This window comes from Heptranchias perlo, chromosome 8 (assembly GCF_035084215.1).
Source record: "Heptranchias perlo isolate sHepPer1 chromosome 8, sHepPer1.hap1, whole genome shotgun sequence".
NCBI classification, from domain to species: domain Eukaryota; kingdom Metazoa; phylum Chordata; class Chondrichthyes; order Hexanchiformes; family Hexanchidae; genus Heptranchias; species Heptranchias perlo.
In genome coordinates, this window is record NC_090332.1 from 58,763,523 (window position 1) to 58,781,575 (window position 18,053).

General features: G+C 41.1%; 1 protein-coding gene across 2 annotated transcripts in view; it reads left to right on the forward strand.

Annotated features, from left to right (window-relative positions):
• The first annotated feature begins 1,641 nt into the window (after positions 1–1,641).
• ezrb (ezrin b) overlaps positions 1,642–18,053 on the forward strand; it is a 109,528-nt gene continuing 93,116 nt past the window's right edge. Inside the window, exons 1-2 of one of the 2 annotated variants that reach the window (XM_067989149.1) lie at positions 1,642–1,666; positions 2,410–2,500. In XM_067989149.1, coding sequence (XP_067845250.1) covers positions 2,489–2,500 — 12 coding nt within the window. In that variant the 5' untranslated portion in view covers positions 1,642–1,666; positions 2,410–2,488. The other variant, XM_067989148.1, reaches the window with a different exon arrangement.

Genomic DNA, 18,053 nt, shown 5'->3' on the forward strand with positions numbered 1-18,053 from the left:
TTTCCCTTTCATAAATCCATGCTGACTTTGTCTAATCCTGTTGATATTTTCTAAGTGTCCTGTTATCACATCCTTTATAATAGACTCTAGCATTTTCCCTACTACTGATGTTAGGCTAACCTGTTTTCTCTCTCCCTCCTTTTTTAAATAGTGGGGTTACATTTGCCACCCTCCCATCTGCAGGAACTGTTCCATAATCTATAGAATTTTGGAAGATGACAACTAATTCATCCACTATTTCCATGACTACCTCTTTTAGTACTCTGGGATGCAGATTATCAGGCCCTGGCGATTTATTGGCTTTGAGTCCCATTAATTTCTCCAGCACTATTTTTTTACTAATACCAATTTCCTTTAATTCCTCCTTCTCACTAGTCCCTTGGTTCCCTAGCATTTCTGGGAAGTTATTTGTGTCCTTTTCCATGAAGACAGAACCAAAGTATTTGTTTAATTGCTCTGCAAAGGGTCCAAAGTGAATGACCTCATACTTGCCCACATTGAACTCCATCTGCCATAGTTTTACCCACTCACTTAATCTGTCCATGACCCTTTGCAACTTCCTGCTCCCATCTGCACTACTTATTGACCCTCCTTAGCATCATCTGCAAACTTGGAAATACAACTCTCTATTTCTTCATCCAATCATTGATTAATATTGTGAAAAGTTGCGGCCCCAGAACAGATCCCTGGTTAACACCACTTGTCACAACCTGCCAATCAGAGTACCTACCTTTTATCCCCACTCTGTCTCCTATTACCCAACCAATTTCCAACCCAATTTAAAAGGCTGCCTCCAATTTTGCATGCTCCCATTTTTACTAATAATCTCTTTTTGCTTTTTGCTAATAATTTTGTTTGATTAGGAATGCTACTTCATCCACCACGGCCCCAAAAGCTCTCCAGCACACATTCAAATATCACTTTTTTCACTTGAGTCATTTTCTTCTAGTTCAGATAGTTTGAGCTATTTTTTCACATTTGTTTGCTGAGTATTTGGGGTAGAATTTCTGCAGGGATTCTCCCAATCTTATGTTGTAACTTCATCTACACTGTTTTTCAGGGGGTTTCCCAGAGCTATGGTGGGAGATCAGGAGAAACCCCTGTGGAAATTCTACCCCTTTTGTGTTCATCAAGATCAGGAATGTTCTTGCTTGGCAATGGAACACTTTTGTTCATCAACTATAGCAATGGGAAAAGTAGAGCTCCCTCCATTCTACCTTTGGACACAATGTGCTACTAATATAATGGTAGTCCATCAGTGGTCGTTCAAGCCCCATTCCAGATCTTGAATGCATAATTCATGCTTACGTTTTAGTGCAGTATTGAGGGAGTCCTTTTGGATGAAACGTTAAATGTCTGCCCTCTCAGCTGAACATGAGAGATCCCATCGCACTATTTGAAGAGCAGGGGAATTATCTGGGTGTCCTGGACAAAATGTATCCCTCAACCAACATCACTAAAACAGATGATCTGGTCATTCGCCCCATTACTGTTTTGTGGGAGCTTGCTCTGTGCAAATTGGCTGCCTTTCCCTACATTACAACACTCAAAAAAAAAACTCCTGAAGTCCGATACTTATAGCTGCAATACTGCGGACAGATGGGAGGTAGCGCCACTGAGAGATGACCAGCAGCTTTAAAGGGGAGTGGCAGGAAGAGTGAGGCAGGTAGGTAGAGACAGACGGAACAGGGGAAATAGTAGGTGAGATAGCAGCAGCCATATTGCAGACGGCCAGGAGCAGGGAACCTGAGCACAGGTGAGGAGGGCGAAAACATTCAGCAAGTTCGAGGGTCGCCAGCTGAGGATTAGCGGAGCGGCAGGAGGAGCGCGCCGGGGATAGTGTGGCCGCAGTCTGGGCTGTGATTGATGCGCGCCTGGCCGCGGTGTCCCTCCGGGCCGGGCCGGGCTGGGCTGGGCTAACCTCCCTCAGGACTGCGCTAGTTCTTTAACCCGGTTTGGAGGGGGAGTTAAGCAGCGGAGGGAAATGTCGGGAGTAACTTTTTATTAAAGATTTTTTAAAACCGATTTTACTTAAATTACTATAACTAAAGTTATTATCGAAAGTGTTTTGTAATTAAAGTGTTTGAGTTTTGAAAAGTTTTGTTTAAACATTGAATTAAAGACATTGTTTTCTTTTATAAAATAGCTCAATTTAAATTAAAAAGTTAAGTGTCTGGGAGTCTCTGGGACAGAGTAAGTGGGTCTACCTGAGTACAGCGACATTAAGGACGACTGGGCGGGACTCGTCGCCCTTTTGCGGTCTCTGTGGGTGCGCCCTGTTTCCCAACTGTAATATCTGGCCGTGAATCAGCCTGAATTGCACATTGACTGGGCATCAGGCACACCAGAGAGGGCAGAGACTCGACTACACCGACCAACCTCCTTACCCTGCCCTTCGTTTTGTAACAGGTGATCGGACTTTAAACCCCAGGCTCTCGGGACTTCACATTACTACGGGGAGAAGCGGAAGTTTGAAAAAGAACCGAAAATGCCGAAACCGGTAAGTAGTTACAACTTAAAAAAAACTTAACACATTTAGTACCTTAAGACGGCGTATTGCGAAAGTTACATTTCCCGTTCCGGATAAAACGCAGAGATTATTGCATGTATTAAGATGTAAAGGATCCAGCCAAGTGTGTTCCTGTAGTAGTGAACACTTCACCTTGTCAAGAAATTGGGAATGATCTACCAATATTGGTTTTTTAAAATGTTTCTCATTTTGACTGGTGCAGCAGTTTTCAGGGGGCAGTGAATGTTGGTGCAGTTGAAATCTAATGCGTTGGCATTGCAATTTGCTCCAGCCGATTAATGTGCTGAGCAGCTAGGTCCTTTGGGGTGGCTGCCTGATAGTTAGGCCTGGCATTGGGTTATACTGTTGTCTTGTTTCTGGATTTGACCACTCCCGAGTTAGTTTTATGCTATTGCCCTTCCACTTTTCAGAGGTGGCTCTGTTCGGTGGACAAAGCCTACACTTGTAGCAGAATGAAGTTCTTCCAAAGTTTTGAAGTGGTTACCATGGAAACACTAGAGGGTACTATTTGGTTGATGTTTAAACAGGCTAGCCTTGGATTTGTGCAGGAATGTGGAGGCCACAAGCTTTACTGGGTGTTCCCTCATTCTTCAGCCATGTAAATGTTACCATGCCATTTCTCCTACAGCAGGGATCATTTATTCAACTCCTGACTGCATGAAAATTTATGGTAATGCTCTTGGGCAGGCAGATTTGGTCACAAATTCTGTTCAGGGATAAGCCCAAGTCAAGGTTCACATTCCAAAAATCATGAGTACTTTGATTTCAGGGGGGAGTAAGACTGATTTTTCTTAACTATCATCTATGCCTTACATGAATTCCAGTAGTTTGTCAATTCTGGATTATTCCCTATTTTGGCCATAAATAAAATGATTTTTATGTAGTTTAGTAAAATATGTTAACCAGTAGTGAAAGCACTGGATCTAAACAAAGGAAACTATGAAGGTATGAGGAGTGAGTTGCTATGATAGATTGGGAAGCTTCATTAAAATGCATGATGGTGGATAGGCAATGGCTAACATTTAAGGACCGAATGCATGAATTGCAACAATTATACATTCCTTTCTGGAGCAAAAACAAAAAAGGATAAGTGGCCCAACCATGGCTAACAAAAGAAATTAAGGATAGTATTAGATCCAAAGAGGAGTCATAAAAAGTTGCTAGATAAAGTAGCAAGCCTGAGGATTGGGAGCAGTTTAGAATTCAGCAAAAAAGGACCAAGAGATTGATTAAGTGGGGAAAAATTAGAGTGAGAGTAAACTTGCAAGGAACATAAAAGTGGACTGTAAAAGCTTCTACAAGTATGTAAAAAGAAAAAGATTAGTGCAGACAAATGTAAGTCCCTTACAGTCAGAAATGGGAGAATTTATAATGGGGAACAAGGAACTGGCAGAGCAATTAAACAAATACTTTGGTTCTGTCTTCATGGAAGAGGACACAATAACTTTCCAGAAATGCTAGGGAACCAAGGGACTAGTGAGAAGGAGGAATTAAAGGAAATTAGTATTAGTGAGAAATTAATGGGACTGAAAGCTGATAAATCCCCAGGGCCTGATAATCTGCATCCCAGAGTATTAAGAGGTAGTCATGGAAATAGTGGATGAATTAGTTGTTATCTTCCAAAATTCTATAGATTGTGGAACAGTTCCTGCAGATTAGAGGTTGGCAATTGTAACCCCACTATTTTTTTTTTTAAAAAGAGGGAGAGAGAAAACAGGGAACTACAGACTGGTTAGCCTAATATCAGTAGTAGGGAAAATGCTAGAGTCTATTATAAAGGATGTGATAACAGGACACTTAGAAAATATCAATGGGATTCGACAAAGTCAACATGGATTTATGAAAGGGAAATCATGTTTGACAAACCTCCTGGAGTATTTTGAGGATGTAACTGGTAGAATAGATAAGGGAGAACCAGTGGCTGTGGTTTATTTGGATTTTCAGAAGGCCTTTGATAAAGTCCCACATAAGAGGTTAGTGTGCAAAATTAAAGCACATGGGATTGGTGGTAATATACTGGCATAGATTGAAAATTGGTTGACAGAGTTGGAATAAATGGGTCTTTTTTGGGGTGGTAGGCAGTGACTAGTGGGTACCGCAGGAATCAGTGCTTGGGCCCCAGCTATTCACAATACATATCAATGATTTGGATGAGGGAACCAAATGTAATATTTCCAAGTTTGCTGATGACACAAAACTAGGTGGTATCGTGAGTTGTGAGGAGGATGCAAAGAGGCTTCAAGGCAAGTTGAGTGGGCAAATACATGTCAGATGCAGTATAATGTGAAGCTATCCACTTCGGCAGTAAAAACAGAAAGGCAGAGTATTATTTAAATGTTGATTTACAAAGGGACCTGGGTGTCCTTGTACACCAGTCACTGAAAGCAAACATGCAGGTACAGCAAGCAGTTAGGAAGGCAAATGTATGTTGGCTTTCATTGCAAGTGGATTTGAGTACAGGAGCAAGGAAGTCATACTTCAGTTATACAGGGCCTTGGTGAGAACACACCTGATGTATTGTGTGCAGTTTTGGTCTCCTTACCTAAGAGAGGATATACTTGCCGTAGAGGGAGTGCAGCGAAGGTTCACCAGACTGATTCCTGGGATGGCAGGACTGTTGTATGAGGAGAGGTCGGGTCAACTCGGCCTGTATTCACTCGAGGTTAGAAGAATGAGATGGGATCTCATTGAAACATATAAAATTCTGACCGGGCTAGATAGACTGGATGCAGGGAGGACGTTTCCCTTGACTGGGGGGTCTAGAAGAAGGGATCACAGTCTCAGGATATGGGGTAGGATATTTAGGACTGAGATGAGGAGAAATTTCTTCACTCAGAGGGTGGTGAACCTGTGGAATTCTCTACCACAGAAGGCTGTGGAGGCCAAGTCACTGAATATATTTAAGAAGGAGCTAGATAGATTTCTAGACACAAGGCATCAAGGGGTATAGGGTGAGAGTGGGAATATGGTATTGAGGATCAGCCATGATCATATTGAATGGCAGAGCAGGCTTGAAGGACTGAATGGCCTAGCCCTGCTCCTGTTTTCTATGTTCCTGGATACTTGGTTGGCCACGGAAGAATATCTGGCAAGACCGCTTCACCTTTTCAATATTCAAATAGGAAGGGACTGGGAGAAGGAGTCATGGAAAAATGACTTGGCATGTGACCTCATTCCCATGACCAAAATCTTTTGGCTAGTCATTTGAACAGTATTCAGAATTTTCTGAGGTAATGATTAACATGTCATGAACTCCTGCATCTTGTACACTTGAGTGTATAACTTTTTTAATCATCTGCAAGTCATCACTTTTAACTGATCCACATTAATGGCTTAAGGTTGAAAGAACATTTGTTGAATGTGCCAGGAAATGTGACCTGTAGCATGTTAGTGTAATATTAATATTGAGAACGGGCAGGAGGTTGAATTGAACAGAGTCTCTAATCAGTGTTTAAGATGGCTACACATAGCTTTATATAAAATGTGGTGTTCATCGAATCATAGAAGAATACAACTTTTTTATTGATGCTGAAATCTCAAAACACCTAAAATTCATAATGCGTTTATTTAAAAAAATATATACAGGTATTATCTTGAAACTTCACTAAAGTCAAGGTGTAATGGTGAATCTATACAGCAATTTAGTAAGGCCATTGTTGGAGTACTGTGTGCAGTTTTGGGCTCCACACTGTTGGAAGAATGTTGGGGATATAGAGATTACTGCCAATTCTCTAGGGCCTGGTGTCAAGATGTACAAATATTTATTTAAAAAAACTTGAAAAATTGGGAATGTTTTCATTAGAAGAGATTATAAGGTGCTCGGATAGAGGCCCTTTTAAAATTATGAAGGGATGAGCCAGGATAGATCAAAAACAGACTGTTTCCAGTTGTTGAGACATTATAAATGTGCTTAAATGTAAGATTTAGGACAGTGCAGGGGGAAACTTCTTTATACAGGGTTGTGGCTGTGGAATGCACTACCAGAGTTAGCAATTGAAGTAGAAACCATGCCAAAGTTTAATAGGTTAGATAGCTGGATATAGGAACGGGGCAGGTACATGCGATTTAGGACTACTGCTCATGTGCATAAATACCAACAGGGGCCAGCTGGGCCGAACATCTTGTTTTGCTTGCTGTACAAGTTAAATGTGTAGGGCTAGGCCTGTGAGTGCAATCCAATATGCGCAAAATAATTGGGTCGTCTTATCTCGCGTTAGTGCTCAGCAGGCCTATGGAGACTGGCATCTGACTGCAATTATAAATGGGACTGAGTGGCACACAGGCTGTTCTCCTGAGACAGGAACAAAGATTATGGCAAACCAAAAACCTATGTGTCTGTGACATACCCATTTCACAGATATTCAATTCAAAAATATTTAAATTATTACCATGGTGTTGCTTGTGATTTAACATTCATTTGTATATTTAAATGTAGCATCTTCAATTAGTAGGAATGCTGGCCTTTACGTTTAAACCTGAATTATTTTGATTTGTAAAAGGCTTCCATTTATATCACATTATGTAGGCAAATGTAACCTATTTTTACAAACCAACTTCCCACATACAGCAATGAGATGAATGACCAGTTGATCTGTTTTTAGGGTGTTATCCTTGGCTCAGTGGTAGCATTCTTGTCTCAGACGCAGAAGGTCGTGGGTTCAAGCCTCTTTCCAAAGACTTAAGCACATATTCTATGCTAACACTCCAGTGCAGTACAGAGGGTGTGCTGCACAGTCAGAAGTAGTGTCTTTGAGATGAAATGTTAAACTGAGCCTGTCAGGTGGATGTAAAAGATCCCATGCCACTTCTTGACGAGCATGGAAATTTTCCCAGTGCCATGGCCAACATTTATCCCTTAACTAACATGACTAAAACAGATTATCTAATCATTTATCTCATTGCTGTTTGTGGGACCTTGCTATGCACAAATTGGCTGCTGTGTTTTACTACATTACAACAGTGACTACACTTCAGAAGTACTTAATTGGCTGTAAGTGCTTTTGGACATCTTGAGTTCTTAAAAGGTGCTATATAAATTCAAATTATTTCATTTCTATTGCTGGTGTTAGTAGAGGCAGTAATGTTGGACAGGACACGGCAGGAGAACCCCCTGCTCTTTGAATGAATAGTGCAATGGGGTCTTGGATCATCCTCATGAACCACCAGAGCAGCCAAATGGGTTTGGTTCAATGTACCCTCTGAAGGGCAACATTTGACTGCCTCAGTTTAGCATCTCATTTGAAAGACAGCACCTCTAACAATGCAGCACTTCCTTAGTACTGCACTTGAAGTGTCAGTTGTATTAATGCCTCATCACTAGAGTGGGGCTTGAACCCACAATCTTCTGACTCCGAGGCGAGAGCTCTAACAACTGAGCTAACCTGACACTAAATTGGTGATGCTCAGTGTCTGTTAGAATTCTTCCCAGGTAAAGATGAGTGACTGTTCAGATCATTGGTTGTTAATTTAATAACAATTCAGTTGTTGGAGGCACCTGTACAGTTGCAAGTTTGTCTTAGTTTGTTTTTAGAAAGGTGATTTTTAAAAAAAAATTCTGCTAGATTGCAAAAGGAAGTTCCTATCTTGACATGTTACAATTGCATTGGTTTCGAGGGCTCAAAAGGAGTGCCTTGTTTAGATAAAGTATAGAACCACCCGTTAGATCTTGACATGTGAATCATACATTGGGTGGGTTCCAGCAAGTTAATCACTGCCTTTCAACTTTTTTAAAAAACAGTCTCCCTTTTATTTCATTAACCATAATTGATGAGAGGTTGCTGTATATTTAGAGAACACAGGAGCAAAGGCTACTTGACTCTTCTGTAGCTAAACACTATGAAATGTCATCAGACAGCTTGCATTTGGTATCCATGAATTCTCCAGACTGTACTGTAGCCCTGTAGTAAAGCACTAATGTCAGTTAATGAAGTAAGGACTCATAATTAGAAGTTATAAAATGGAATCTAATTGAATCCTGTTTCCCAGTGCTACTACTTTTGGTTCACTATTTTAAGTGCTTTTTAACATTTTAGCCATACTGTAAAGGTGATTTTCATCATCCTTTCCTCTTTTTTCCCCACCCTTGGATAATGGGAATACTACAACTACATTTGCCTAAGCTTCCAGTCTACTAATAATTGTAAGACTTTTTTGTGCTTTTTAAAAAAAAATGAATTCAGCAATGTAAATATTAGTGGTAATTTAGTGCTTAAAATGGAATTCAGATAATTTTGAATTGAGCAACTTCAAATTAAGAGTAGTCTAGAGTCAAAAAATGACCTCTAGTAACTTGATGTGCTTCTAAATTTTTGCATGAACTGTCCCAAAAAGTAACTTGAGCAAGCCAGTAGAGACTTCATTTTGTTTATATTCACTTTTTTTTTCTTTTTTCAAATGGTGCATTTCCCCAGGTATTTGTTTTGAATCTGAAAAGGGCTGTTGGAATTGCTCCAGTGGAGATTATAACAGGTGGATAGTTTTGAATGCTGTCATGGCTGGAATATCCCTGTGAATGAGCACTTATCAGATTGAGTCTCACCCTAAATAACTGTTGTATTGGTGGGAGGTGAGTGAGATGATAGGTTTGTCAGGGAGTATTCCATTAATACCCCATGAAACTGGTACAGCTTTGTCATGTGAAGCGCAAAATCATAGTGACTTATAATTGCTTCTAAATTCAAATTGGGGGAAAAAATGTTTGCTTTCACTTGTGTTCCCCTCCCCCACACCCGTCAATTAGATGTCAATATTCTTGAGCATTGAGTTTTTAGCACCTGTACTTTGCATCTCACCTGAAGTGATTTTATTTTATTTCCTGTGGGTTTAAAACTGCAGATTTTCTAAGCTGAAGGTTCATGATAATCTAAGCAAGTGTTTCCAACTTGTAATCGTGTAGTATTTTTGAGATTAAAGATTAGTTATATTTTTGTGGGAGGGGATGGGACTGTGTGCTCCTTGGGATAGGTTTCACTTTATAGGCTAGGTGTTTTAAAGTGATCTTTCACAGGGAGGCTGATGTTACACATTGGTGTACGCACCTAGAGGTCACTTTGTTTTAAATAAATTTTAGTTTCGATAGACCTGCCTGTCTACAGACTTTATCTTTTTCATTCTTCTACTGAAGAAGAGCCTGTCTTGATTTTAAAGTGATACCCTGGGGTGTGCGTACAATAAAAGGACACTTGTGAATATATAAATCTTGGCTATATGTGTGCTTCCTGTTGTCATGACTTTTTGTCACATTTTTCAATGTCAACATTTAACATTCAGCATGCCTTTGTAAGCATTTAAAATGGAAAATCTACTTACACACAGTTGCCTGTCATAGCATAGTTGCAGGCTCTGGCTAGTAATTGGTGCAGTGGAGTGACTTCCTGAACCCCCTTCCTAAATGCATTCCAACTGTGTATATTTTAAAAAATTGTATTTGTCAACTGACTGTGGGCAACCTGCTAGGCAATTTATTAGTGTTAACCAAACAATCAAACTAGTCAAATCTGGGGGAGGAAAAATTGTTCTTGAATTTACAATGATTTATAACTGCTGCTGTTACAGATGAAATCCTTTTTGGCCTTTTCTAGAGGTGTACTTAAGTGTATTGCTCGTGGCTTTATGATGGATATGTTGTATAGAAAAGTAAACTAAATTTAATTTGAGTGTCTATATACTTATAGGGTGGTCCTACCCTATGTTTCAAGTCTTAAAATAACATCATCCTGCCAGCTGCTACTTTGAAGGATATATGTTCAACTGTCTTCTGCGCAGCAACCCCCACACCACTGGTCGAGAACCATTCGGCTGTCTCTGTCCTTTGGAATTTTTTTTTTCTTGATTATAGATTAATGACTTGAACTTGGGGTTACAGGGCACAATTTCAAAATCTGCAGATGACATAAAACTTGGGAGTGTAGTAAACAGTGAGGAGGATAATGATAGACTTCAAGAGGATATAGACAGGCTGGTGGCATGGGTGGACACATGGCAGATGAAATTTAAAGCAGAGAAGTGCGAAGTAATACATTTTGGCAGGAAGAATGAGGAGAGGCAATATAAACTAAAGGGTACAATTCTAAAAGGGGTACAGGACAGAGACATCTGGGGGTATATGTGCACAAATCTTTGAAGGTGGCAGGGTAGGTTGAGAAAGTGGTTTAAAAAAGCATATGGGATCCTGGGCTTTATAAATAGAGGCATAGGGTACAAAAGCAAGGAAGTCGTGTTGAACCTTCATAAAACACTGGTTTGGCCACAACTGGAGTATAGTGTCCAATTCTGGGCACTGCAATTTAGGAAGGATGTGAAGGTCTTAGAGGGTGTAGAATAGTACCAGGGATGAGGGACTTCAGTTACGTGGATAGACTGGAGAAGCTGGGGTTGTTCTCGTTAGAGCAGAGAGGATAAGAAGAGATCTGAGTGTTCAAAATCATGACTGGGGTAAATAAAGAGGAACTGTTCCCATTGGCAGAAGGGTCGCGAACTAGAGGACACAGATCTAAGCTGATTGGGTAAAGAACCAAAGACAACATAGGAAAAACTTTTTTTACGCACCGAGTAGTTATGATCTGGAATGCGCTACCTAAATGGGTGGTTGGAGCAGATTCAATTGTGGCTTTTTTAATAAGGAGTTGGATAAATATTTGAAGGGGAAAAATTTGCAGGGCTACAGAGAAAGTGTGGGGGAATGGGACTAACTGGATTGCTCTTGCAAAGAGCTGGCATGGGTTGGATGGGCCAAATGGCCTCTTTCTGTGCTGTAACCATTCTATGATTCTGCACCTTTTTAACAACCTCAAGACCCATCTCTTTGATTAAGCTTTCGTTTACATAGAAATGTTTACGGCACAGGAAGAGGCCATTTGGCCCATCGTGTCTGTGCTGGTCGAAATAGAGCTACCCAGCCTAATCCCACTTTCCCGCACTTGATCTGTAGCCTTGTAGGTTATGGCACTTCAAGTGCATATCCAAGTACTTTTTAAATGTGCTGAAGGTTTCTCCTTCTACCACCCTTTTCAGGTAGTGATGCAGTTCAATCCGAAACTAGGATCCTAAATCTAAAGAAAGGAAACTACGAAGCTATGAGGCACAAGTTGGCTGTGGATGATTGGGGAACTACATTAAAAGCTATGACCGTAGACAGGCAGTGGCTAGCATTTAAAGAATTAATACATAATTTGCAACAAATATTTCTCTAAGGCACAAAAACCCAACAGGAAAAGGGGTCCAACTGTGGCTAACGAGAAATTAAAGATGGTATCAAATCAAAGGAAGACGCATATATAATTGCCAGAAAAAGCAGTAAGCCTGAGAATTGGGAGCATTTTAGAATTCAACAAAGGAGGACCAAGAGATTGATGAAGAAAAGGAAAATAAAATGAGTAAACTAGCGAGAAACATAAAAACAGACTGTAAAAGCTTCTATAGGTATGTAAAAAGGAAGAGACTAGTGCAGGCAAATGTGGGTCCCTTACAGACAGATGGGAGAATTTATAATGGGGAATAAGGAAATGGCAGAGCAATTAAACACATACTTTGTGTCTGTCCTCACGGAAGAAGACACAAAAACTTCCCAGAAATGCTCGGGAACCGAGGGACTAGTGAGAAGGAGGAATTAAAGGAAATTAGTATTAGTTAAAAAAAAAAAGTGCTGGAGAAATTAATGGGACTCAAAGCCAATTAAACCCCCAGGGCCTGATGATCTGCATCCCAGAGTACAAAGAGGTAGCCATGGAAATAGCGGATGCATTAGTTGTCATCTTCCCAAATTCTATAGATTCTGGAATGGTTCCTGCAGATTGGAGGGTAGCAAATGTAACCCCACTATTTTTAAGAAAGGAGGGAGAGAGAAAACTGGGAACTACAGACCTGTTAGCCTGACATCAATAGTAGGGAAAATGTTAGTCTATTATAAAGGATGTGATAACAGGACACTTAGAAAATATCAACAGGATTCGACAAAGCCAACATGGATTTATGAAAGGGAAATCATGTTTGACAAACCTGGAGTTTTTTGAGGATGTAACTGGTGGAACAGATAAGGGAGAACCAGTGGATGTGGTTTATTTGGATTTTCAGAAGGCTTTTGATAAAGTCCCACATAAGAGGTTAGTGTGCAAAATTAAAGCACATGGGATTGGTGGTAACCAATTTTCAATCAAGGTCAGTATATTAACAGACAGGAAACAGAGTGTGGGAATAAATGGGTCTTTTTTGAGGTGGTAGGCAGTGACTAGTGGGGTACCACAGGGATCAGTGCTTGGGCCCCAGCTATTCACAATATGTATCAATGATTTGGATGAGGGAACAGAATGTAATATTTCCAAGTTTGCTGATGACACAAAACTAAGCTGACATGCAGGTGCAGCAAGCAATTAGGAAGGCAAATGGTATCTTTATTACAAGAGGATTGGAGTAAAGATGTCTTACTGCAATTATTTAGGGCCTTGGTGAGACTGCACCTGGAGTATTGTGTACAATTTTGGCTTCCTTACCTAAGAAAGGATATACTTGCCATAGAGGGAGTGCAATGAAGGTTCACCAGACTGATTCCTGGGATGGCAGGATTGTCATATGAGGAGAGATTGAGTAGACTAGGCCTGTATTCTCTAGTTTAGAAGAATGAGAGGTGATCTCATTGGAACATACAAAATTCTTACAGGGCTCGACAGGGTAGATGCAGGGAGGATGTTTCCCCTGACTGGGGAGTCTTGAACCAGGAGTCACAGTCTCAGAATAAGGGGTAGGCCATTTAGGACTGAGATCAGGAGAAATTTCTTCATTGAGGGTGGTGAATCTTTGGAATTCTCTACCCCAGAGGGCTGTGGCGGCTCAGTCATTGAATACATTCAAAACAGATATCGATAGATTTCTAGACATTAAAGACATCAAGGGATATGGGGATAGTGCAGGAAAATTTCCTCCGTTCCCCTCTAATCCTTTTACCAATTACTTTAAATCTATGCCCCCTGGTTATTGACCTTTCTGCTAACGGAAATAGGTCAGTCTCCTCTGTTCCAAAGAAAACAACCCCAGACTACCCAATCTTTTCTCATAGCTAAAATTCTCCAGTCCTGGCAACATCCTCATAAATCTCCTCTGCACCTTCTCTAGTGCAATTACATCTTTCCTGTAATGTGGTGACCAGAACTGTACGTAGCACACAAGCTGTCGCTTGCATTTCCTAATCTTCTCTCTTACTGACTCTGCTTGTTTTTATTCTTTACACCAATCTGTGAAGCGCCTTAGGATGCTTTTGCTGTTAAGGGTGCTATATAAAAGCAAGTTGTTTGGATTTAGAGCACGTAAGCCTTGATTGAATCTCCAGCATCCTTTTTAGTGAGTGGTAGTTTTCAGACTTTTAAAAAAAAAAAGTTTATTTCCCTACATTCGCTTTTAAAATAATGAAATGCCAGGACCTACTTTAGCAAGGTCGGTAAACTTGCTTTTGCTGCAACACTCCTTTTGTTAGAAGTTTATGGCTGACCTTTTTGTGGCCTCTCCACTAAGCTCAGGAATCCTAAAATTTTACATAGAATTGCATGGTCTACAGCACAGAAACAGGCCATTCGGCCCAACTGGCCTATGCCAGCTTTTATGCTCCACACGAGCCTCCTCTCACCCCTCTACATCCAACTCTATCAGCACATCCGTCCATTCCTTTCTCCCTCGTGCTTAACTGGCTTTCCCTTAATGCATCTATGCTATTTGCCTTAGCCACTCCATGTGGTAGTGAGTTCCACATTCTTTACCACTCTGGGTAAAGACATTTCTCCTGAATTCCCTATTGGATTTATTGGTGACTCTTCCATTTATGACCCCTAGTTTTGGACTCTTCCCCCCCCCCCCCCCCCCCCCCATAAGTGGAAACATGTTCTCTATGCCTATCCTATCAAAACTTCTCATAATCTGAAAGACCTCTTAACAGGTCACCCCCTAAGCCTTCTCTTTTCTGTAGAAAAGAGCCCCAGCCTGTTCAGACTTTCAGTATATCCTCTCAGTTCTGGTATCATCCTTGTGAATCTTTTTTTATGCCTTCTCCAGTGCCTCTATATTGTTTTTATAATATGGAAACCATAACTGTGCACAGTAATCCAAGTATGGTCTAAAGTTCGATACAAGTTTAACATAACATCTCTGCTTTTTATTTCTATCCCTCTTAAAATTTTGTAGCACAGAAGGAGGCCATTTCACCGATCGCACCTGTTCTGGCTCTCTGACAAAGCTATCCAATTAGCCCCTTTCCCCATACCCTTTTTTAAAATTTATAAAATACTAGAATTTTACAGAACAGGAGGCCATTCAACCCATGGAAGATTTCAACCTGGATGTCTGTCTATTAAATGCTCTTCAATTTAACTTTTTTTTAAAAAAGTTTGCAACAAGACATTGTGCGAGAAAGAAGAGTTTGAAGTTTTATTGCACCTTTTACTTCCTTGGGATTTCCCAACATGCTTAACAGACAATGAATTACTTTGAAGTGTAGTCCCTGTTGGTATGTAGGCAGAAGCACAATTTGCATACAGCAAGGTCCCACAAACAGCAATGAGATGAATGTCCAGTTAATCTGTTTTAATGGTGTTGGTTGAGGGAGAGCTCCCCATATCCTTGTCAAATATACCAAGGTATTATTTGACATGTGCCCAAGCAGGCAGATGGTTTAACATCTCAGCCAAAAGATGGCACTTTGATTAGTGCAGCACTCCATCAGTACTGCGCTGAAGGGTCAGCCTGAATTATGCATTCAAGTCTCTGGAGTGGGGCTTGAGATGTGAGTGTGCTACCACTCAGCCAAGCTGCAGCCAGGTATTCATCTGATAGAAGAAGATGCTCTCCATTTGGTACTGAGGCAGTGCTAGCTTATCAAAGTTTTCCCCTCCACAATTGGACATTGAATAATAGTAGACTTTTCTCTTTCCTTATCCCTAAATTAATATTAATGTGTTGGCATTGATGCCTTTTTGTGTATTTTGAAAAAAATCAAATCAAGTTTGTGATTTAACTTACTTTAAGATGACTCCATATTTCTCTCTGCCATAACTGTTCCATTTTGTATCATTGAGAAAAAAGGGATGTTGATCCTAATTTTGTGTCTTGATAGGGATACTGTTTCAAAAATCTTGTTTTTTTAAAAAAAGTGTTTTCCTTTTTTAATTTTAAGTGAGGTTGTAATTTAAAGCCTTTGCCAGGGTCAAGTAATAAGTTTTATCTTTCACTGGATCAGCTTGCTGAGCAGCAAAGACCCTACTCTGTGGAGTTAGTTGGCCTCGAACACAGCAGTAGTAGGGTCTCTAAAATTGGTCAGCAAGGGGAAATTTCAAATTGGGATTTCTGATCACTATTTGGCAACTGCTACTGGAATTGTGGGTGCTGGGGTGGGGGGGGGTGGTGGGAAGAGGAAGCAGAGATGTTTATTTGCTATAATCTTTTCCAGTGATTTGTGGTGCATGTGGTTTCTTAAAGGACTATTTATTTGAAAGGTTTCCTTTAAATTGGCCTCAAAAGGTTGTTACGCTACAGGTTTGCAGTGGGTGGGTTTCATGCAACTAGCTGTGAGCTTGCCGCATGCTCAGAGCAGCAAGCTCACGCTGGGGCTGCTGCCAGGCACACAGGAGAAACACTGGAAACTGGAGGTACAAGCAGCTCAAAGGCCAATGTAAAAGCAGCTTTAATTTTTGTCTCATTGTATTGAAGCCAGGTGACTTTTGAATTGTCTGTTTAAACGCATGTATTTGCCATCAGATGAGGTGCTCCGCACAAGCTAGATGTTTTTCTGAGACCACAAGCTTTTTTTTTAAAGCAGTACTTGGTGATGTGCTCCAGGCTCCCTTTCTAGTTGTTGGCTGAAGTTTTATTTCCAATATCAGCAGGAGTTTATTTGCCTTCATCTTGCCCAGAGAATGGCAAGTGGTGAAGAAGAAAAATTAAAAAGCCAAAATGATTAAGGTTGATAGGGTGTGCCTTGCTCTGAGCTGTCCATTGGTCAGTGTATTTCCCTTTTTAACATAGGATTGTTCTAATACATTTGTTAACCTATGAGGAATGATTCCAGGGATGAGGGACTTCAGTTATGTGGATAGACTGGAGAAGCTGGGGTGGTTGTTACTCTTCTTAGAGGAGAGAAGGTTAAGGGGAGACCTAATAGAGGTATTAAAAATCATGAAGGGTTTAGATAAAATAAAGAGAAACTGTTCCCATTGGCAGAAGGGTTGAGAACCAGATGACAGAGATTTAAGATGATTGGCAAAAGAACCAAAGGTGACATGAGGAAAAACTTTTTTTATGCAGCGAGTAGTTATAATCTGGAATACGCTGCCTTAAAGGGTGGTGGAAGCAAATTCAATGGTGGCTTTCAAAAAGGAATTGGATAAATAATGAAACACAAGTAGGTTTTAAGGAGTGTCTCTTAAAGAATGAGAACGAGGCGGAGAGGTTCAAGGAGGGATTCCAGAGCTTAGGGCTTGGGCGGCTGAAGGTATGGTGAAGTGATGAAAATCAAGGCTGCGTATGAGGCAAGAATTGGAGGAGCGCAGAGATCTGAGGGTTGTAGGGCTGGAGGTTAGAGATATGAAGGGGTGAGGCCCTGGAGGGATTCAAAAACAAGGATGAGAATTTTAAAATGGTGGCAATCCCAGACCCAGAGCCAATGTAGGTCAGCGAGCACAGGGGTGATGGGTGAACAGGACTTGGTGCGAGTTAGGATACGGGCAGCAGAGTTTTGGATGAGCAAGTTTATGGAGGGTGGAACACGGGAGGCCAGCCAGGAGAGCATTGGAATAGTCAAGTCTGGGGGCAACAAAAGCATGGATGAGGGTTTCAGCAGCAGATGGGCTGAGGCAGGGGCGGAGATGGGCAATGTTATGGAGGTCTAAGTAGGCGGTCTTGTTGACGGAACGGATATGTGGTTGGAAGCTCATCTCGGGGTCAAATAGGACGCCATGGTTGCGAATGGTCTGGTTCAGCCTTGGACAGTGGGCAGAGGGTGAGAGGTTGTCTTTGGTCCCCACCACAAACTATGGCTTTGGTATTCACAATATTTAGTTGGAGGAAATTTTTGCTCATCCAGTACTGGATGTTGGACAAGCAGTGTGATAAATGAGAGACAGTGGAGAGGTCGAGAGAGGAGGTGGTGAAGTAGAGTTGGGTGTTGTCAGTGTACATGTGAAATCTGACGTGTTTTTGAATGATGTTGCTGAGGGGCAGCATGTAGATGAGAAATAGGAGGGGGCCAAGGATAGATCCTTGGACTCGAGGTAAGAGCGGGAAGAGAAACCATTGCAGGTGATTCGCTGGCTACAACTGGATAGATAAGAATGGAACAAGGCGAGCGCAGTCCCACTCAGCTGGATGACAGAGGAGGATGGTGTGGTCAATCAAGGGCTGCAGACAGGTCGAGAAGGATGAGGATAGTTTACCATCATCACAGTCACATAGGATGTCATTTGTGACTTCGATAAAGGCCGTTTCGGTACTGTGGCAGGGGCGGAAACTTGAATGGAGGGATTCAAACATGGAATTGCAGGAAAGATGG